At 40.2% G+C, this 21,560-nt stretch overlaps 2 protein-coding genes across 7 annotated transcripts in view; one reads left to right on the top strand and one right to left on the bottom strand.

Annotated features, from left to right (window-relative positions):
- Nucleotides 1-9,365, top strand: part of creb5b (cAMP responsive element binding protein 5b) — a 38,063-nt gene extending 28,698 nt beyond the window's left edge. For 2 of the 6 annotated variants that reach the window (XM_061716666.1, XM_061716663.1), the window contains exons 8-11: nucleotides 3,635-3,964; nucleotides 5,268-5,495; nucleotides 5,608-5,716; nucleotides 6,613-9,365. In XM_061716666.1, coding sequence (XP_061572650.1) covers nucleotides 3,635-3,964; nucleotides 5,268-5,495; nucleotides 5,608-5,716; nucleotides 6,613-6,767 — 822 coding nt within the window. In that variant the 3' untranslated portion in view covers nucleotides 6,768-9,365. Of the gene's footprint in view, nucleotides 1-3,634; nucleotides 3,965-5,267; nucleotides 5,506-5,607; nucleotides 5,717-6,612 lie in introns of those variants that run through there. The other 4 variants (XR_009774685.1, XM_061716665.1, XM_061716664.1 and 1 more) reach the window with 4 other exon arrangements.
- Nucleotides 9,366-11,477: 2,112 nt separating this feature from the next.
- On the bottom strand, nucleotides 11,478-18,007 carry cpvl (carboxypeptidase vitellogenic like). The gene is made up of 13 exons (XM_061718326.1): nucleotides 17,884-18,007; nucleotides 17,564-17,742; nucleotides 16,607-16,728; nucleotides 14,403-14,517; nucleotides 14,239-14,297; nucleotides 14,067-14,146; nucleotides 13,914-13,980; nucleotides 13,623-13,745; nucleotides 13,346-13,477; nucleotides 13,069-13,167; nucleotides 12,793-12,966; nucleotides 12,487-12,669; nucleotides 11,478-12,400 (listed from the first exon to the last, which is right to left on the bottom strand). The coding sequence occupies exons 1-13, from the start codon at nucleotides 17,886-17,888 to the stop codon at nucleotides 12,302-12,304; spliced, it is 1,437 nt and encodes a 478-aa protein (XP_061574310.1). The 5' UTR covers nucleotides 17,889-18,007; the 3' UTR covers nucleotides 11,478-12,301.
- Nucleotides 18,008-21,560: the final 3,553 nt, after the last annotated feature.

Below are 21,560 nucleotides of genomic sequence, written 5' to 3'. Positions count from 1 at the left end.
TTTTTGGTGTTTCTGCAGGTTTTATATAACATTGTGGTTCTAAAAGCAGCACATCAGTGCAGCTGGTTTCAAAGAGTTAATTCTCAGAAACAAGAGTTAAAAGATCCTTAAATTAATTTAGAAAAAATATAGTAATTTACTGATGTGGAAAATAAGAAATTTACTCTTACTCTTACTTTTACTTAAAGTAAATTTAAAAGCATTTACTTTTGGATACTTAAGTACCTTTAAAAGCAAGTACTTTTCTACTCTTACTCGAGTAATATTTTGACTGAGCTACTTTTACTTGTAACGGAGTAAATTTTGACCAGTAGTATTTGTACTCTTACTCAAGTACTGGGGTCGAGTACTCTGTCCACCTCTGATGGTGTCATAGGGACTTGGTCTTCCCATTGTGTCTTTGCTTGGTTTTCCAACTCCCTACGTCACGTACGGCTGATGCCATCTGCCATCCTATCTGCGAGAGCACCGCGCTGCCACGGCCTAACACCTGCACAGATTTAATGACTGTTTTCTGTGGCAGCCATGTTGCTGCAGGAGAAATGTATATGTATGTGTGTGTTATTAGAGGCAAATGAACATTGTGGTTAAGTTCTTGTGCTCAGCAAAGTCTGGGGAAAACACAACCATGAGTTAAAGAGTCATTAGGGAGCTGATGAAGGTGTTTGAGAGTCACAGCCTGCTCATCATCACTCTGCTAACATCCTTTAGTTGCGTCACTGTGGTTCTGGATATAAAGACTTAAGTTTTGGCTGAGAAGGGTTTAAGTGAGCTGTGTCTGTGCAGCAGAACCAGACACTTGTGCAGCGGTAGCTTCAGGAATACGCTCATATCACGGTAAGGGTTTCTCTTTAAAATGCTCTGACCTGTGTCCTTTTCTTTGAACTCTTCAGTTTTAGTGTTATCTTGATCTTACTTGTCACTTATGTCTACCATAGTAGTTGGTACATTACATAGCACCTTTAGAAAAAAAACGTAAGAGTTGTTTTTTCTCTTTTTGAAGCGCTAAACTCTGTGCCACTTGTGTCATTTTAGAGTTTCTGAGAGTCTTTTATTTAAGCCTAGAGCTTCTAACAACAAGAAAAGGGTTTTTTCTGTGCATGTTCAAACCTTAAGTATCTCTTTCCTTGCGTGGCTTTATTTCTTTATTTCTATTTGCTATATCTCATAAAGCTCGTACTGCATTGTATGAGGTTCCTATTGTGCTTTGTCTCTGTCCTGCTCATGACCATCCCCACTCAGACTTTTGGAGCCACCCCTCAGCTCTCTGACCTGCCTCTGCGCCTTGACACTCTCCGGTCTCTTTGGACCCGGCTAATTCAATTAATAAGCAGATAGTGCTGCACTGCCAGCTGGAAAGCTCCCCGAGACACTGATAAATGAGCAATCACTGTCTTGGCCTGATTGTGTGTGAGGAAGATACACCGGAATCCATCTAATCTCTCCCCACCTCTGGTTTCTTTCTCTTCCATTGCTCCCTTTCACCTCTCTCCTCCCCCTCTGTTCTTCTCCCTCGGCGTCGGGTTAGTAGGGAGCTCCAGTTGCACCAAATGAACATCAAGCACACAACTTTTGCCAGGGCTACAAAAGCAGAGCATGAAGGTAGCGAGGCAGCCTCTGGTGATTGCCTCCTCTGTGAGTGTCGGTAGCTTGTCAAACCCTGATTGTTTTTTGTTTTTTTCAGAAGAGGGGTGGGCGTCACCTCTCTGGTGAGTACTGACAAGACAAAAGCTGAAGGGAATGTGTTCACTGATGGGCCGGCGAGCTCAGAATTCATCCTGTGACGCACAGACGATACTCTTGTCAACAGTGGTGACTATGGCTGATCTGTAAGCTTTTTAGCTCATGATCTATTTCAGTCTATTTCATCTAGCTTTTTGTTATTTCTGCATTCTTCATACCATCTCTAGAATGCTACGCACTGCAAAACCATATAGACTGAACTGATGGTAACAGTATAAAGGCTTTAGTGGGTCTCTATATGAGTAATACCGCAGACAGCTGCAGGCTTGAGGACACCCGCCGTGTGTAAGCGTAGACACTGTGGTATCTCAACCTATTTCTCGTTGGTCACAGTAAGAAAGGGGTGCGAGAGTTGTGCTCTTAGCGCTGCGGTGAGGGTATTTACCGCGGGTGTTTTTTTGAGGAAGAATTCTAATTTTTTTTTATCACCAGCTGATTAGATTTAAAATGAGCATTCATCAAGTAAAAGAGATAAAGCTACAGAAATGTTCTTGTACCACATTTTCTAGGAGCCTCCTGGTATGACAAAACAGAAACTGTAGTCAACTGAAACAGGCTCAGCAAGGTCGTAATTTGGCTGTGCGGGTTTCATGTGCTGTTCCCTCTGTCTCTCGCTGTCAGCATGGAGCGCCAGGTAACAACAACTTCTAAATGTTTAGATTTCTGTTCTAAATACGTAACAGTAACATGTACCTATGTTGCAACTCGACAGATGTGCTCTTGTTTTGACTTTCTTCTTCCAAAGTGATTTATTTGACTGTGCCACTTCCTTACTTGTAAAAAAGGCTCAGAACTCCTCTGAGTGAGGAGCGCAGGGCTGATGTTGTGCTCCGGTCATGTCCTAGCATCGTGAGCAGGACCAGCTGGAGAGCATTCCCAATGGGAATCATGAATGTGAAGGCTGTTAAAAGATACGAAGCCTTGGTATGAGTGTGGACTTACTGAGAGCAGCTGTGTTAAGAGGAAAGGGAGCAAGGAGAGAGAAGAAGGGGGGGCGGGGGTTACTGGGAAAGAGAATAGAAAACTTTGTGGAATTCATAACAGTAGCCTTGGATTGAATGTCTTTGGTTGCTTTTGTTGCCGTATTTATTTTGCTGTGTTTTTGTTGCTGTATTTTGTAACATTTTTGCTAAAAGTGACTAAGAGGTAGAATATATAAGATATAAAAGTTTAATACTTGGGTTAAAGTACGCTTGCCAGTGTCTTAGAACCTAATGCAAACCATTAAAAAACTAAATGTGTCAATATTTTTATTTTTATTTTCTAGTATGACTAAGTATGTGCCAGGGTCGGGCGCTTGTCTTTATGTGATGCCCAGAAAAACAGTCGTGAGGAGAGGAGAGGTGCGTTTGGTAAACTTGAGGAACAAAAGCGCGTCTCTAGTTCGCCTCGCTCTGGTCTCTCTCACGGACCGCTCAGAGACGGCGTCTCCGTCGGGGCCAAGTACATTTGTAGACCACACAGCTCAAGCAATTAACCTACTGCTGGCTTAGTCAACAGTGAGGGACAAGTCTGAGGTTCACACCTTACCACTAACCTCATTTCCACAACATGCAGTCTCACACACACCCACACAAACACACACACACACACGTGTAAGGGAAAATAAGCTTTTAGGAATATGAAGAGAGGGACTGGTGTGATGGCAATCATGCAAGGTGAAGACCAAGAACGACAGGACTGAAGGACAGACAGAGGACGGTCTAAGTGGCTTTGATTTGTTCTCCTGACATATGGGTTTATGAATCCATTTGTCATCTACACTCATGAACCTGCTGCCTAACTCTTAATCAGCATCTTAAAAGAGGCCGACATGCACAAACGTAAGAACAGATGACACTCAAGAGAAGAATGCCATTAATTGCTGTATTTTATGCCCATTTGTCCACAGAGGCTGAAGGCTGCACTTTCGCACCACCACACTGCCATCGCTAACGGGAACATGAACTCCATGGGCCACATGATGGAAATGATGTCATCACGGCAGGACCAAAGCGCCCACCATCACATGCACTCACACTCACACCCGCACCAGCACCTGCAAGCTCCCCCCCACGCGTACCAGCACCACGGACACCACCACCACGGCCAGGCCCACGGCCAGGGCGGACACCACCACCCGCAGGGACACAATCCCCATCACAACTCTCACAACCCCCACCTCCATCCCGGGCACCCACACCAGACCTCGCCGCACCCTCCCATGCACTCTGCTTCCCAGGTAAGCCAAAGCATGTTCCCAGGAGATTTGAGAGCTTTTAAACAGCCCAAAGGCGAAAACCACAAGTTCAATAACACATTAACTACACTGCACATTAAACTCTCTCATCCAGGGAGAAGCCACTGTGAATGTGCATGTGACTAAAACAGGGCAGTGCCTCAGAAGGCCTTTGAGTAGTTTTGAAGTAAGCTATTAGTGGTTTAGTGCAGAAGCATAGCTGAAATAATGCTTAAGATTCAAAGTCAGACAAACTAATTTTCCCCCGGCTGCAGCCATAATACCAAGTAGTTTCCTGGCATGCCTCACAAAGGCATTTTTTTTTTCTTTTTAGGTTGGTTAACCACCGGTCAGAGTTTGATGCCTGCTGTGAAGGGACAGGGTCGAGAAGAGGTCATAAAGTGGCAATTATAAGAGATACTCAGCCCTGTCTTTTGGAAAGTTTGCTTCACTTGACCCTTCACTAGCAAGCTGCAATTATGTGGCCACAGCGTGCTCCAGGTGCACAAGTTTTATAAATGCCGGTCCTGATGTATGATCAGACGGCTTTGGCAAGCGGTCTTGGAACATCTTAAGGGCTGAATGTATTTGGTTTAATTTTAATTTTGAGTATTTCTCACAGCTTTACGATGTGGGGGCCCTTTGTTCTTGCATTGTCTTAACACCTGATGCAGCGCCAATCAGTTCAGGTGAGGGACAGTCTAACGCGAAGACATGCAATTCACAGCATGTTCCAGATGTACCATTAGGGCATTAAAACAACATTTTCTGTATGCACAGCAGCCATTAAAGCAGCTTGTATTTTCCATGGTCCTCATAAAAATGGTAATGATCTGAAGACTGAAAACACTTGAATTTGCCAAGTTTATGCCAAGATCCGTCAGAGAATGTACGGTTTTAGAAACAAGCCTTCTGACTGTGTCTGGTGGTGTTAGTATGAGTGGAAGTGGGCGTTGGAAAACTGCCTCCTGACACCTCTTTAACAAGGTGGGCAGCTCGGTGAATCAGCCCAGTCACTCACTCATTCATTCCTGACGCACGCAGCCCAGCGGCGCAGGCACGTGGTACAAACAGATGTTGTTTTCGGGCGAGGCTGCCAGGTAATAAATAGCTGCAGCAGATAATGTATAGATGCTTATTTACAAGCAAGGAGGCCTTTTGGGGGGCAGTGGAGTATTGACAGCAGACAGGTTACAGGCTGTTTTCCAGCTGTGGGAATGGTTGCATATGTTATGGGATGGTGGCAGACAGACATTGTCTCATTTGCGATCACGTTAATGCCGCTCTTATGTGCCACGTTTTTCAGATGTCACCTGCAACCCAGCAGATGCAGCCCACGCAGACGTTGCAGTCTCCGCCGCCCAGCGGTGGGCGACGTAGGCGAGTGCTGGATGAGGATCCGGACGAACGGCGGCGGAAGTTTCTGGAGCGAAACAGAGCAGCTGCCACAAGATGCAGACAGAAGAGAAAAGTGTGGGTGATGTCCTTAGAAAAGAAAGCAGAAGAGCTCACTCAGACCAACATGCAGCTGCAGGTACAAATGTGTATGCAACATGTGTTTTTATTGTCTCATTTTATAACAAACGCAATTATGGCAATCCTAATGGGGTTCAATAATAGACTTGTGCTTTTATTATTCATTTCAGAATGAAGTAACCATGCTTAAGAATGAGGTGACCCAACTCAAGCAGCTTCTGCTCACACATAAGGACTGCCCCATCACCACTATGCAGAAAGAGTCCCAAGGTTACCTCAGTGAGTAGCTCAAACAGAAACGCAGACACAGAGACACACACACACACACACACAGACACACACATTTGGGAGCAAATACACACTTTCATCTGTGGGCCTTAGCCCTGCAGACGTAAGTAAGTCTGATGGACAAAGAGTGAATGCCAAGACTCCTCATTCTGATGTGCTGGTATCCGGCTCCCACGCTTGCTGCAGGACTTTTCCTTTCACATATGGGTGTTGTACACCCTGGTAGCAAGCCCAGGCTGGGAGTTGGTCATCTAAATCTCCTAAGAGACCAATTTTTCCATCTCACAAAATCACAGAGGTGGTTGAGACTTAATGTGAGAAAGGCATTACAGTCTGCACCCTGGCAAACTCTTTCGAATGCCTTCCGATCTCACTTATTTTGGATGATGCTCCCGCTCAGCGTCTCATGAAATCACTGCCCCTCCTTTGATATGGATCCGGCATTTCCATGTAATCCATTGCCATAATTAGGGTAAGGCACCTCCCTCTGTGTGGCTCGAGCACAGGAAAATCAGGCTCACATCCCTGATGGGTCTGAATGGCTCTTTTCTGTAGGAGAAAGCCAACTCCCTGACTGCGTTGGAGTGACTTTCATCAATGAATCTAGCTTGTGTACACATGTCACCTTTAATGTGTCCAAAATTCATCAGGCATTTTTACAGAGTGGAGTGATTCACTTTTCCATATTTGTGTCATCCATTTATTTTTTGTCATTGAACGATATACATTAATACAGTTTGAATTAGCTTGAAATGTAATTCTTTCTTCCAACGAATGTCTTTTTCCACATTAATAACATTTCGTTTGTATTTAGCATTTTGATATCGTCATGTAATAGTTGGAAACTCTCCAGACACATCCAGTCATGTATTCTGCTGTCTCCTCAGGTCCAGAGAGCAGTCCAGCAGGAAGTCCAGCTCCAGCATGCTCCCAGCAGCAGGTCATCCAGCACAACACCATCACAACCTCCACCACGACTGTAGGGGGCAGCACTGTGCACGGACAGGCCAACCACCGCACAGACATTAATCCTATCCACTAGGGACAAGAGTCTATAATTTCAGCTGCAGCCATGACCCCCCCATGACCAACCCCCACCCCCAACCTCCCCAGCTTTTTGAGGGTTAGCAGCTGCACATGCCACCCCTTTCTTCATCAAACAAACCTCAAAGGCCGGTGAGGCTGCTCTTTATACAGTAGCTACAGTATATTTTTATAAACCCACCCTATTAATGCATAAATGTTCTATGATTTGTTTCCTCTTGTTTTTCTGTCTGCTTCTATTTGTGCTTGGCGGAAAGAGAATTTTTGCTAATATTATGCACCATTTCTGTTGTGTAATGGTACAAAACTGACCGTGGTGGTCGTGGAACCAGAGGAGAGAGACATAAGCGTCAGACTGTCATCTCTACAAACAGATTTTACATCTCTATATGCCTAATGGACTGAATAACAACTCAAATCATAATCTGTGTGTCACATGAGTGTCGTATGCTGGGCATCTGCAGCCTGTATTACATACAGAAACTGTGATGCTGTTGCCATGACGTTGAAAAGACAGGAATATGCAAGCAGGTATAATGACCAATTTATTTCCTAGAAACATGTGCGATTGTTAACATTGTCCCTGTCAGCAGTATTCTTAAAGAGCTTTATGATATACAGCATGGCTGTGATAATATATGATCAAATGGAAGCAATACATCACAGTATTGATCATCCTCTCTACTGTGCGCCCACATTATGATCAGAATGGCCAAGAATAAATGATGGTGTTTCAGCAACGGAAATGTACACTGTGATACCGGCGAGGCAGCTCAGGGTTTGAGACCAACTCCTCCGCTCTGCAGGACCAAGCTTTAATCATTGATGCCTCTTTTCCTGTGTGTGTGTGTGCGCGTGTGCGTGCGTGCGTGTGTGTTGTGCATTTGGATCCATGTTTTGGATTCAAGCTCTAAATGAACATAGCATTTAATTTACATGCGTTGGCCTAGTTTTGCATGTGAATATTGTATATTTGTATTTTTTACCTAATTTCCTCTGCAGAACAAAGTTCAGCAGCTGTGTTAAAACAGAAAAAGAAGGAAGTGTGCGAAAAAGTGGAACAACTTGTAACCTATTTTCTCTTTTTTTTTTTCTTTCAAGAACTGGCTTCCTTGAAGTGATCAATCCTTGGCATGCTTTCCGAGATGTCACAACGTGCCTGAATCTTTTTTTATTTTTTTTTAATATTTGCTGAGTTACTATAGAAAACAACTTCTTTGAACCAGATCTTTTTTCTTTTTCTTTTTTTTAATGTTATCTGTTAGTTTTCTCATAGATGTCTGTTGCATGTAAAGCCAAAACTCCTTTGTATCCTAGACGGATAAATGCCTGATCTTAAAACTAAGCCTTCAAGCTTAATACCTTCTCATGTTGACTACAACTCCTCTTTCTTCCCTCTTCCCAGTGACCAGGAATGTCAATTTATTAGCTTGAAGACCATGATGCACTGTGTTTTACAGTAGGATGGGTGAAATACATTCCACTGACAGGTGGAGCGATCGCAGAGCTGTCTATGCACTTTGTCCTCTGTCATCCCAGAGGGTAGAATAGCCATATTAAGGTCAGAGTCATTCTCAGTGATCCCCATCTTCACACACCAGCGAGAAACGTTACTGTGTTTGGCTTTTTTGGAGAGACTGTGCCTGGCTAGCATCATGGGAACCTAGAGCTGGTATTGCAATGCTCCAGTAAGGACCTAGCGCCATTTTATTTTTGTGCACTTATCAGTTTGGAAAAGGTTTTCTTGTCAAGGATAAAAGACAATGAAAGTTTCTATTCTCATTCATCCCAGTTTTGTGGGTGCATTTGTATTTTTTGAGTAACTTCTAAATGTTGGAGCTTGTTGGAGTTGAATATGTATGATGATGATGAATCAGAGAAATTCTCTTAAAAAGGGCTTCGTTGTACCAACCTTCTGAACTAAAACTTGCCTTATTTTTAGCCGTCAAAACCCGTTTTAGATTAAACCATTCCAAATTAACTTTCTGCATGTCAAAAAGGGTAATTGACCTCAAAATACTTTTAACTGGAAAAATTGGGGATCTTTAAGAGTTATGGAGATACTTGATTTGTTGACAGTGGATACCAGTTTAGAAAAAAAAGGGAAAACAAACATTTGTTACTGTGTAGGCAAACAAAAAGGTCAGATGGAAGTGCAGCGTGTGTGTGTGTGTGTGTGCGTGTGTGTGTGTAGAGTTGTGTGTGAGGTGGAGAACGATTCCTGCTCATTACGGTTGTTGAAATTGTATTATTTTAAAATCTAAAACTATAAATATTGTACATAATATCATTAATTTCTATAACCCTGTACATGTAATGCAACCACCCTTCTTTTTGAAGGGAGTATAAATGTGTGGTACGTTTGTAAATAAAGTTTTCACAGCACTTGTTGCCTTTTTGTTGTGTGTCGAGGCTCATTCCAGCGCTTAAATACCTTGTTGTTATGTAATGAACCGATGAATCCATTCTTGCCTGCATAACTTTGTACATTTTCTATGTCTATGTGTGTAATTACATTGTCTCATTTTATTTTACATTTGTACAGACTTCAAAGTATCATTGCAGCTACATTACAGTATGAAAATAAAGCACTTGTTCTGCAACAATTACATAGTCTGTCTTTCTTTTTTTGTGAGTTATTTCCTGGATGGAAATTAATGCTTAACTCAAACTAACAGCCTTTTCTGATACTTGCCCTTGAAATGTAACTGCTCATGAAATAGTTAGCTGCTTTAAAGTTTAAGAATACTCATTAATTATTGAGCTGTCTAGACAGTTTGACAGATGCCTGATAAAATAACATGACACTTTAATTCAGCGCACACACGTCTTTGTCAAAATGCCATTGCAGTGGCAGTTACACTCAAATGACATATGTGCTCACAACTCTGTAAGTTGTTTTATTTTATTTTTCAACAATTTTGACAAAGACGCACTTAGAGTGCCCATATTAATAATTGTTCATTACAAACAATATACCACTCAGTTATCACACACTCATAAATATGAAATTAGAATCAGGGAAATCTGCCGTTTCAGATGAGGTGCTAATGATTAGTGGATACATGGACGGATCTGTTAGTGTAATAACCTTCCCTTAATGAAAGGATAAAGACAGATTTGTCCGCATGCATATTTACAGGTGGAAACTCTTATTCAAACCATAAACGTGGCGTCATCTTGAAAAAATCTAAAGAAAGAGAGAAGTCAAGTCAAGGAAAAGTTGTTGGTGCATATATGTCTGAAAATATTTCTATATCTCTGAATTATTTAAAGAAATTCTTCCTCTGTGGATAACATCATCCATAAGTGGTGCAGATTTGAAACAACCTCTCAAATGCAGACAGCAATAGATCATTTGAGGACCAACAAAGTCTCAGTTGTCCCCAGAATTTTACTACAGGATCTCCCTTTTGAACATCTACTGTATTTGTCTACAGTAATTAAGAGCACAAATGTAGCCATCATTCCCTCTTCTGTCAAAAAGGACTATTAGAGCAAAACTAAAATTGATTAAATTATGCAAAGTTCATTGCTTAAAAAGTAAAGACCAGATAACTTGAAAATGATGAACCAAAGACAGAGGTGTTTGTGCACAATAACAGTAAGTATGTTTGGTAAGGATGGAAAGAAACTTGTCTGGAGAACTGTAAATCAGCTGTTAGGCACGGTGGTAGATATATAACTTGGGGTCGCTTGGCAACCTCAGGGAGTAGTTGGAAACATTGATAAGCAAAGAATTCCACATCATATTGAAGACAAGACAATGTCATCTTGCTGAGAGCTGAGCAAGCAAGTCCAACAAGGAGTTATTCAAAAACATGAAAATAAGTGCTGGAGAATAGTCTGATCAATGCCCAGAACTTGACACCACTGAAATATTATGTGAGAGCTTTAATGGACAGCACATGCAAAAAATGTAAATTGCAAATAAAAAGAACTGTATGTGATAAGAGCAACCTAAAGACTCAGCTCTTTAAGGAGCACTTTGGCATCTAGTAGATGCATGCACTTATGACAAGATGGTGTCTTCTTAGACGTAGCTTTCTTAGATATATATATATATATATATATTCTAGCAGTGGCGTGGCAGCACCTGTGTCCAACTAGACTCTCAGCAGTCTGACCACCACTTATCCAGCTGGACCCTGTGAAAAACTGGTAAATACGATCCAAGTCCAGTTACTGGGGAAACACCTGTACATGTATATGTTAAATGGTGCTCTAGATTCTGTGATCGGTGGTACACTCAGTGTTTCCAACAGAAGAATATTGCATTCATCATGTATTCACATGATTGTTAAATTGGTTAAATTGGAAAAGCATATACTTTGTTTGCTGCTATCAAGCATATAAACTTTACTTGAGGGTGAAATATGTTCAAAAAGCATTATATAAAAATAAAAATAAACAATTCACATTACTTATCATTAGCCACAACAAGGAAATAAGACATTTCCAAGAGCAACTGCTGAAGTATGCAGATCCCTTTTACCTCACCCCCTTTAGAGTGATTTATTAATTTACAGGTTCTTAACGCAGATGATTAAAGATCTGATGATATAAATCTCCATAAATAAATGAATGACAAAGTACTGTTCCAGAAATCAATAATCTGACTGATTCACTATAATTTCTCTGGATAACAGTGATCCTTGGAGTACTTTATGTACAATCACAGACACAACTCAAGTCATTTAAAACAGTCTGATATGGAAGGCATCTTTATTTTCAATCATTTCAGCAGTCAAAGCTCAACACTTGTATGTTTCTGCATTTGTCCCTCCAAGTGTGTTCCGATTAATAACACAACCCCTATTTTTTTTATGCTGGTGGCAAAACATTAAAAAAACTCCCCACACATTTGGAAAAAAAAAAAAAAAAAAAAAAACTACATCCAGGCTGTGACAACTTCAAGTAAATCATTTGCATTGCATGAGAAAGCAGATCAAAATATCAGATCAAATGGTTCTTCTGCTAAAAAAAAGAAACAATTATTTTACGTTGCATCAGTGTTTCTTAATTCTGTCCTGCATGTTTTAGATGCTACCGTGCTTCACACCGTGATACAAGCAGCTGTGTCATCAACAGAGTTTATGTTTTTTAGTATAAATTTAACACACACACGTTACCAGTGTGTAAATCAGGTCTCTGAAAAAGCTATTGAAAGCTTATATAGGGAGAGTTCAATTAAATTCAACTTTATTTCTATAGTGTGTATTACAACAGAAGTTGTCTCTAGGCACTTTCCAGAGACCCAGAACAAGACCCCCCAACAATTATGACATAATTCTGTAATAATTTGTGTAATAAGTTGTGCAGACCATAATGACAAGCTAATGAGGGCTAGAATCAGGTGTCTTGATGCAAGTCAACATCTAAAACATGCAGGACAGGAGGACCTGAGTACTGGAATTGAGAAACACTTTATTATATGTACAACTTATCTGTTGTTTATAGCAGCTGTGATAGTTAACAGTCTTTCAGATCAACAGTCAACAATTAATACTCCCTGTGAGGCAAATACTCCTCTCATATCCAGCCCTTTGTTGACAAGAATCTGTCAATCATATCAAAGGACCTTGCTGGCTGGTCGTAAGGCAGAATGTGGCCTCCTCCTCGGATTATGACCTGAGGACAGATTAAAAAACTTCAACATCCTTGGATCTCCACCAACACAAGCACATTTTGTAAAGCGTCAAAAACTATCTGCTCACCTGGTAAAACTCTCCAACTTGTCTGACATAACCTGCCACTTCTGTGTCGGTTGGCTGTACCTTCCAGTGGAAGCGAGTGGCGGTTTTGTACTCTGCAGCCCCGGTCCAGTTGACTGTCGGCAGGAACCTCTCAGTCAAAGGAGCCGCCACGATTACATCCAGCTGACCGCTGTAGATCAAGACCTGGACATCATGTTAAATTTGTATTTTTTTTTTAAGACAACATTTATAAACAAAACTCCCTATGCCATTTCTTGATGTAATTAATATGTACATAATACTGTAGTTCAGAGTTGCACCACTCACCCTGTAGTTCTCCATCAGCACCCCCAGCCATGGTTTGATGCTCTTCATGACATCCTGTACGAGGTGCTTCTCCACCTCTGAGCCGTCGTGGAACGTTAGATTGCCCACATGGATGGCACGTCTCACCCCTGGCAGGGTCACGAACCGGGAGAAGTACTCCTGGTCTTCAGGTTCCTGTGATTGATGCAAATACAGTTCAGCTACTAATTCAGGCTGTTGGACGACAACTCTGTTTCTTTTAATCTGGCAGAGGCGGCAGCTCTGAGCTCCAAGTACCTGACATGTCATGTAGTTGTAGTAGTTGGTGCAACCTGTAGCATTTTGAAAGAAGGAGGGATATGGGTTCACGTCACCATTCAACAAGCTGTCAAAAACCTGAAGGCAGAAGAGAACAGCAGTGTTACTTTCAGAAATATATCAAAACTATACTTATGACATGCAATCCTTGGCTCATGAGAAATGATTTCCTCGCAGGATCAGTAAAGTATCTAATCGTCAGCAAATCTAGATAGACAGACTTTTAGAAACGTGAGAGGCTCCCATCATATCTTACCTCAAAGGCCTCCACCCACTGCTGCTTCTGGATGAGTTCAACACCTAAGTCTGTCTGCTTCTCCACATACTGTTTTTGAAATTCATCTATCATTCCTGTCTGATACAGGAACTCCCCATAACCACCCAGCATCTGATGTGGAAGACAATCAGGTTATAAATCATTTACATCCACACATAGATAACTATGAACATAAATGGCAACACGTATGGACTTCACAAGTCAACGTATTGTATCTCAAAGAAGATGTTAAGTTGAAACTTTGATGGATACACACCAGTTCTGGGTCACAGAGCCCGTCACCAATGGCCATCCCCTTAAAGTTGATTTTCACTTTGGCAGTGGGGTTGTTTTTGTGGATGTAGTAGGAAACGGCGGGAACATACTTCCCTGCGTACGACTACAAGCAGACAGAAAGTTTGTCACCATCAGGACTGCATCTTCACAACATGAAAGCATCTTTATTTGCCGTCTATTATAGTAAAAACTGCACTATTACATAACTTTAATTAACCCAAATCTGTGAACTGTACAGGCAGGAACTTATTTCCAAAGAAGTTAAACCTACCTCTCCTGTGGCATAAAACTCATTGGACTGATACTCAGGAAAGAGCTGGAAGAACTGCGTTAAAGCGCTGTGAAAAGGAAGAGAGGTAAAAGAGTTAGTAACGACTACACACAACCACAATACAAGTGACAAATAAGGAGTTGTTTGGCAGACCTGTACAGATCTCTGCCAACATCATCCTGGCTCTGAGCAAAACCTCTTTCATCCTCGGTGAAGCTGAAACCCGTTCCAACCTGAAAACCAAAAGCAAATCCACTCAAAATAAACCTTGGTTCATTTTGTGTGCCTTTTTATTAGTGTCAGGGATTAAACATGGAATACATACCGGATTGTCAATGTACAAAACAGAGTATCTGGTTGTCCAAGCGTAATCTCTTAAACCGACTGCAAACACAGATACAGAGAACAATGCTCCAACATAAACGATACGAGACTCTGTGTTACACAACGTGTTCAGGTGTGCTGTTGTTGGACTGAATCACTGCTTACCGGTTAAGTTCTGGTACACCACATAAGGTCCGTGTTCCACAAAAAGACCAAACATTGAGGTGCCACCAGGTCCTCCTTGCAGCCAGAGCAGGACTGGAGCTGTGTCTGCGTTTGCCTGTCAGATCAGGACGGAAATAAAGTTAAGACCTGAGCACCACCTAGTGGTGAATTCACTTCAGTCACAACGGTAGAGAATAGATTTTACTGCAGTTTATTCTGAGCTTTGTTATTACTCTGCCGACCAGGGTTGTCAGGATATTTTGAGTCTGCAGAGATGCGGCACAATCTTAAGCATCTCTTCTGTCATCTATCAGCTGAATAAAACGTATTTTGTGTTTCCTTTTTAAGTGGCGATGCACCTACAGTGCGTGAACTTATAAGTATTTATAAACTGTTATAAGAAATGTATTTGGGACAAACATGGTCGCTAAATAAAACAAAAATCTATCAGTTATCTTTGGAACCTAGAATATCATTTGGTAAATCTTCTCTGCAGGTTTAGTCTATATTTCTTAAAATAAAAAAAAGCAGTAGACACAGTTGTGTTTGCTTACAATTTACAACAAACAAACAAATAACACCATGACAAAAAACTAAAAGCAGTTGAAAAGATGCTGACTGAAACCAGGAAAAGAGTATCCCCTTTCCACAGTAAAACACCTTCTGTACTGATGTGAGCCGTAAGTGAAAGTCTCAGCTGCAAGTCATCCATTAAAAAAAATAACTAAATAAAAAACAACTAGATTACAGTTTCCACCTGGGTACAAATACCTTTTAGGAAGCATGAGCTGTGATCCGATGAGACTAAAACTGAACTATATCGTGATAAAACAGCATGACCATTACTATGTGTGGAGGCTTAAGAGGCAACACTGATCCTACTGTGAAATGTGCAGGCAAAAACATGGTTTGTTTCGGTTACCAAGTGTCTTGAGGACAAGAAAATGCACATAATAGAGTGGCCACTCCAAAGCCCTGACCTCCGTCCTTTAGAAAATGTGTGGGTGGCAGTTAAAAAAAAAAAAAAGCATGTGCAAACAAGAAGGTCCATAGACTTGACTCAACCCCATCACGTTTGTCCGGAAGAATGAGCCAAAATACCAGTAAAATATTGTGAGAAGCTTGTGAGGGACTGCCCAAAATGTTTGAGCCAAGTTAACCAGTTCAAAAGCAGCTCGAGCACAGTATTCATTAATATTCAATAGATGGATGCTATAGAAAAGGGGAGTTTTGTTGCTAAGAGGATATTAAGGTCGAAGAAAACAAGTATGGGAAAGGCTTGGAGCATTACTGAGAACATGAGACGTTAAAAAGTGGAAGTAGAAAAACAATGTTATGGTATAGTCTCTTCAGCAACATTCACCGATCTTTATGGATCACATGACAGAAGACAGAGGTGTGAATTATGAAGTTATAATGTTTCACTCAGATACAGCCAAATGCATCCCAATTAAGAAGACTGTGCTTCACAGTACAGCTGGGAAATCAGTAAAACACACCTAGAAAGCAAACCAGAACTTAAAGTTAACATAGAGGGGCTCAGTGGCTGATTTAATCAGCAAACCCAGGGGTGCCAGACTCCAGTCCTCGAGGAGCCACAGTCCTGCATGTTTTACATGATTCCCTGCTTTAAATGACTGTCATTAACAGACTTGTGGAGACTTTGGTGTTAACTTGATGATGACCATTAATTGGAATCAGGTGTGTTGATGCAGAGAAACATCTAAAACATGCAGGCAAGCAGCCCTGGAGGACTGGAGTTCAACACCCCTGATATAACACTTCTGTTGCAAAGGATTATAATGCATTAGTGTGAATATCATCGGGATCATAGTTCTACAAGTTTCCTGTTTCATTATATGTCAGGAGATGTCATGTGATTCTGCAGCATAGTTTTGGATAAGTTTGGTTAATGATTAATGACTAAAACAAAAAAGGTTTGAGTTCCCAAAGATAACAAGTTCTCCCTCAGTTTTAATGCCAGGCTCCAGTTACTAAACAAAACTATTTTATCATGAGAGAAGAAATTCCTAGACTGCAGATAATGAAATACCCAGACACACTTTACACTCAGGCACCAAAAGTAAACCAAACGAATTAAGAGAATTTCAGTTAAAGTAAAAACATAATCCTCGTGCCAACTGAAGATCTAACTAGGAACAAATTAGTTAGAGAAGTTGTTGTTAAGAGCAACTCAAGCCTACCAGGAGTGCAGGGAAGAACCAGAAGAAGAGATTGCTGTTGTACTTTTTGTTGACTGTGAGGTATCCAGCATAACTCTTGACGTTTGCTCCAGGTAGATCTCCCACCAGACTCAGTTTCCTGGCTGGAAAAACAAGTATCAGCATGTTTTTGATGGTGCACACCAACGTTCAAGAAAAAAAACTCACAGGAGGGATGAAGCTGCAGATTTCTGCTGATTATTACATAAATGCATAATGCTGCAGTACCAGAGGTGTCAAGTAACGAAGTACAAATACTTCGTTACCTTACTTAAGTAGAAATTTTGGTTATCTATACTTCACTGGAGTAATTATTTTTCAGACGACTTTTTACTTTTACTCCTTACATTTTCACACAATTATCTCTACTTTTTACTCCTTACATTTTAAAAACAGCCTCGTTACTCTATTTCATTTCGGCCTTTAAAAAAAAACTATCCAGTTAAATTGCGCCATCCAGATAGAGTGAATTTGGTTGTGGTTGTGGCACAGATGTTCTTGTCCAGTTTTATTCTTACATCCGTTGCCCTCGGCTTCCTGCAACTAAACTTGGATGTACATTCCAATAAAGGTTAGGATAAATGATAACATGCCTCTGAAGTTTGACTTTTTTGCACCATTACAATACTTATAGGCAACTAGTCATCATATCTTCTGCTTTCTGAAACACATGTTAATGCTCAATGGTACACATATATGGTTCTTTAATATATTTGCATTATAGATGCATTCATTTTCAATGGCTTTTTTCCCCCTTACATTACTTTTACTTTTATACTTTAAGTAGTTTTGAAACCAGTACTTTTATACTTTTACTTGAGTAAAAAACTTGAGTTGATACTTCAACTTCTACAGGAGTATTTTTAAACTCTAGTATCTATACTTCTACCTGTGTAATGAATGTGAATACTTGTGACACCTCTGTTGTTATTGCTTTACCTTCCTCTATAGCGCCCTTCTCCACGTAAGGCGTTAGAAAGAGAGGAGAGCCAGGGTCGACCCCGGCCAGGCTGCTGACGCGGTGAGATTTCCTGCAGAAGAAGGACGAGCAGCTCCGCGAGGTCACAGAGTCCAGGCAGGCCCACAGTAACATGAGACCCAACGTTTCCATCGACAGCCTGCCAACAAACACAGCATCTATATCAGACTACAGGCCTGGACATTCATGTGTTAGCCCACCACAAACAGCACGACTCACTCACATTTCAAAACAGCTCGAGTACAAGCAGCACCGTCATGCCTAATTACAGAGAACTCACCTCATCTTCAAGCCGTTTCTATAGCAATGGGGCTGAATACAACTTTAACCGGACATACATGCAGGTGGAGTGATCACAAAAAAGAAACCCTCACAGAGCAGAGACAGAGAAGCCACATGATCAGCTGTGGGTCACGTGAGACCCAGGGTCACGTCATCAACTTGCGTTGGGCAAGTGCACCCTTCTCGATGTCTTGCAGGAAACATTTAGCTTAATTTGTTTGTGAAAGCAGCAGCAGAAACGACAATCTGTAAAGTTTTAAACAATTTAGCTTATAAGCAATAGTTAATATACTTATTAACTTGTTTTTGATATACACACAATATATGCACACACACACACACACACACACACACACACACACACACACACACACACACACACACACACACACACACACACACACACACACACACACACACATCACACACATAGGCTACACCATTTAGTACACAGGGTGTATTAATACAAGAAGTGCTATAATAATAATAATAATAATAATAATAATAATAATAATAATAATAATAAACTTTATTTATATAGCACCTTTCATACGAAAGTCGCAGTTCAAAGTGCTTAACAGTAACAGTACAAACAAGAAACAACAGCTGCAAATAAAACAAAAAACACAAATATTTAAGTGCAGTGATATAATACATAACCCTGACAAAATTCAGTTCCAAATTCCTCCACAGAACAACTACTAAGATAGGATAATATAAAAAGGAATATAAAAATGAGTATATGAATATAAAAAGGTGAAAATGCTGCACTGAGTCGTAGGCATATGAAAAATAAAAAGATAAAAATATCGACAAATAAGAGTACAAGTATAAAAATAATGCAGACAGTAAAAATCTATGATAAAAGGAAAGTGGCAACTAAGGCGCGGTTATCTCATGCTTAAATGCTTGAGTGAAGAGATAGGTTTTAAGTTGTCTTTTGAAGATATCTACCAACTCGGCTTCCCTGATGTTTTTGGGCAGTGTGTTCCATAGTTTTGGAGCGTAGTTGACAAATGCTGCATATAATCAGTTGACATAATCAAGTTCATAGGTAAAAAAAAAATCATCAAATTTCTTAGTGTTGATGTGTCATATAAAACCACATAGATGTCACAGTCAGATCTGTTCATTTGTTATTGGAATCCATCACAAGAAGTGCAGTATCATAATATTTGTATATCTATAGGCAATATAGTTTGCATTGTCCATGACTCCTTGCAGACCCCACACAAAAAAGAACATATGATTGCAACAAGGGATAAAGGATGGGTGTGAAATAAAATAAAAGAGCAGTATTGCTAAATGGTAATATGTTGTAGCTTTTCAACAACCCTTGTGATACTGGTGATGACACCAAGGGCTTGTAATGTCCAGCACTTTCAGCCACCGTCTGCACATATCTTCAGCAATCCATCTGCTAGTGGTAAGCAGCCTTGAAGCAGCAGTGAGTTGTGATAAACAGCTGTCATTTCACAGCTGCCCTACAGTGCAGTACATGGAGAGTAAGAATAACCATTGACTAATTAACTAGTCAAACTAACAATTAACAGTTTCATTAACAGTCAAAATACATTTTAGTTGGAGCCCTTCCTCCAGCAATTCATCCTTTTAAAATCTGTGGCTTTGGTGAAGGGGTAGGCTACTTAGTATTACGCACATCATTTTTTTTAACTTAGTATTTGCTAAATAAATAATGGCACAGTGAATAAATCTATATTTTGATGTATTCCCGAGGTTGTATTTGCCCACTATGATCATATAATTATATTTTTATGGGCAACATGGTGGTTAGCACTGTTTCGTTTAGCACTGTTACATTGCAGTGATAAAAACTGAAGAACTGAATTGGTATATATGGGTATAGATAATGGATGGGTGTTTTTACTCAAAAGAAGGCTTGACTGGTGTTCCCATTTCAAACAACACAATTTTGACAGCAGCAGCAGGTTTATCAAATATTCTTTATGGTTTTATATTGCATAAATAAAGCACCAGATCAGAAATGTTTTTTTTTTATCTTAAAATGGACTGATGGAAGAAAAGAGGAGTGCAAGCTGTTTGTGGTAGGATTTGCTCCAAACACGAACAGAGATAAGACAAAGAACATGGATAAAGGAATGGCTTAGCATAAACAGATACAGGAGTTGTCTTTGCTACAGAACGTTTGCTTGATTGAAAAGAGAGAAATAAAATCTGCTTCAACATAAAAATGAATTATACACAACAGTGAAACTTCTACTCTTCGAAAATCTATAGTTGATGTTTGTGAACGTTGTCAAATGTATTCATAAATAAATAAATGCAAACAAAAATTATGTGAACTAATAAACATAATAAATAAATGCATAAGAAAATATAATACTCTGAAAAAGTGATATCTGCGTAAAATTGGTTTGTTGTTTTGATATTTTTATATTATTGTTATCATTATTATTATATTATCCAATAAACAAAATTTATAAATGAATATATATAAACACATATACATTTGTACACACATATACTGTATATATACACACACACACATGCATATATGCAGCAATGAAAATAAAAAAAAGATAAAACATATGAATATATACAAACACTCAGCAACAAAGTGGATGGAGAATTGAAAAAGAAAAAGTCCAACCAGAGCAGGGAGTGGTTAATTCTAGCTGTTGCGGTTGGTAGCATGATTTGGTGAAAAACTTTATCCATGACATATATATGCATTTTCATCTTGTAGCAGATATGCAGATATTAGTTTTCTTAAAATGCGTGAGGGTGTGTGTCACCTGAAGGAAGGGAAGCCTGCTAACAGCTGATTTGACTTTTTCTAAAGGCTATATTAACGGTAAATGATTTATTGAAGGTAGCTGTGTGGACATTTATCTACACAATCAGTTTTTCACACTGACCAAAGCTGCTGAGTTTTCCCATCTTTTTATTTCTTCCACCTGAACTGCATAATGTAGCCACACTGCACATAGCAGTGCATACCCTTACTATGTCTTTTTAGAGTCATTTTGTATCTAATGGTTACCTTGTGTCTCTTTATGGTTGTTTTTGTCAGTTTTCATTCAAAATTACTTAATGACAGTATGTTTTCTTTTTGCAAATTGCAACAAGACGTCTCGGTGGTGGGAAGGGGCCGCTGAAGAAGGGTTTACCCAGGGCACTGTACAAACTGGAACCACCACATTTTTGTCTTTGCACAGTCATCTAGTGGCGCTTTGTTCACCTTTGTTCTGTATCTCATGTTAGGTTCCTTTATTTTGTGGTAGGCCTTTTTAAATGTATTTATGGTAATAGACCGTGGGCTCTGTGACCTCTTGGGATCCTAATACCCCCTTTGGCTCGGTTAGGTCAGTCCATTGTAACCTTCACCACGTGGAGTCCACCAGATGGCGCTATAAGATTGAAATTAAATTCGTACATGTTACCATATAACGTGACGTCTCTTGAAAATATGCAGTGCTGGAACTGATAACATGTGGTTTAGTCAGTCGGGCCGTGGCATGAATCATTAAGCAGTTGATTTGGAGAAAAAAAAAAGAAAGAAAGCAGCTGTCTGGGAGTAAACGCGGACTGAGGTAAAGTCGGTTGTATGGGGGGCTTGTTTTGCTTTCTATCTGACTGCACCGCTCTAATGCTGCGTTCCATTTACCTCGGAACTCGGAACTGGGAATGACG

Source organism: Cololabis saira, chromosome 3 (assembly GCF_033807715.1).
Source record: "Cololabis saira isolate AMF1-May2022 chromosome 3, fColSai1.1, whole genome shotgun sequence".
NCBI lineage: Eukaryota > Metazoa > Chordata > Actinopteri > Beloniformes > Belonidae > Cololabis > Cololabis saira.
The sequence above is the reverse complement of the archived record's forward strand: the minus strand, read 5'-3'. Positions and strand labels throughout refer to the sequence as shown.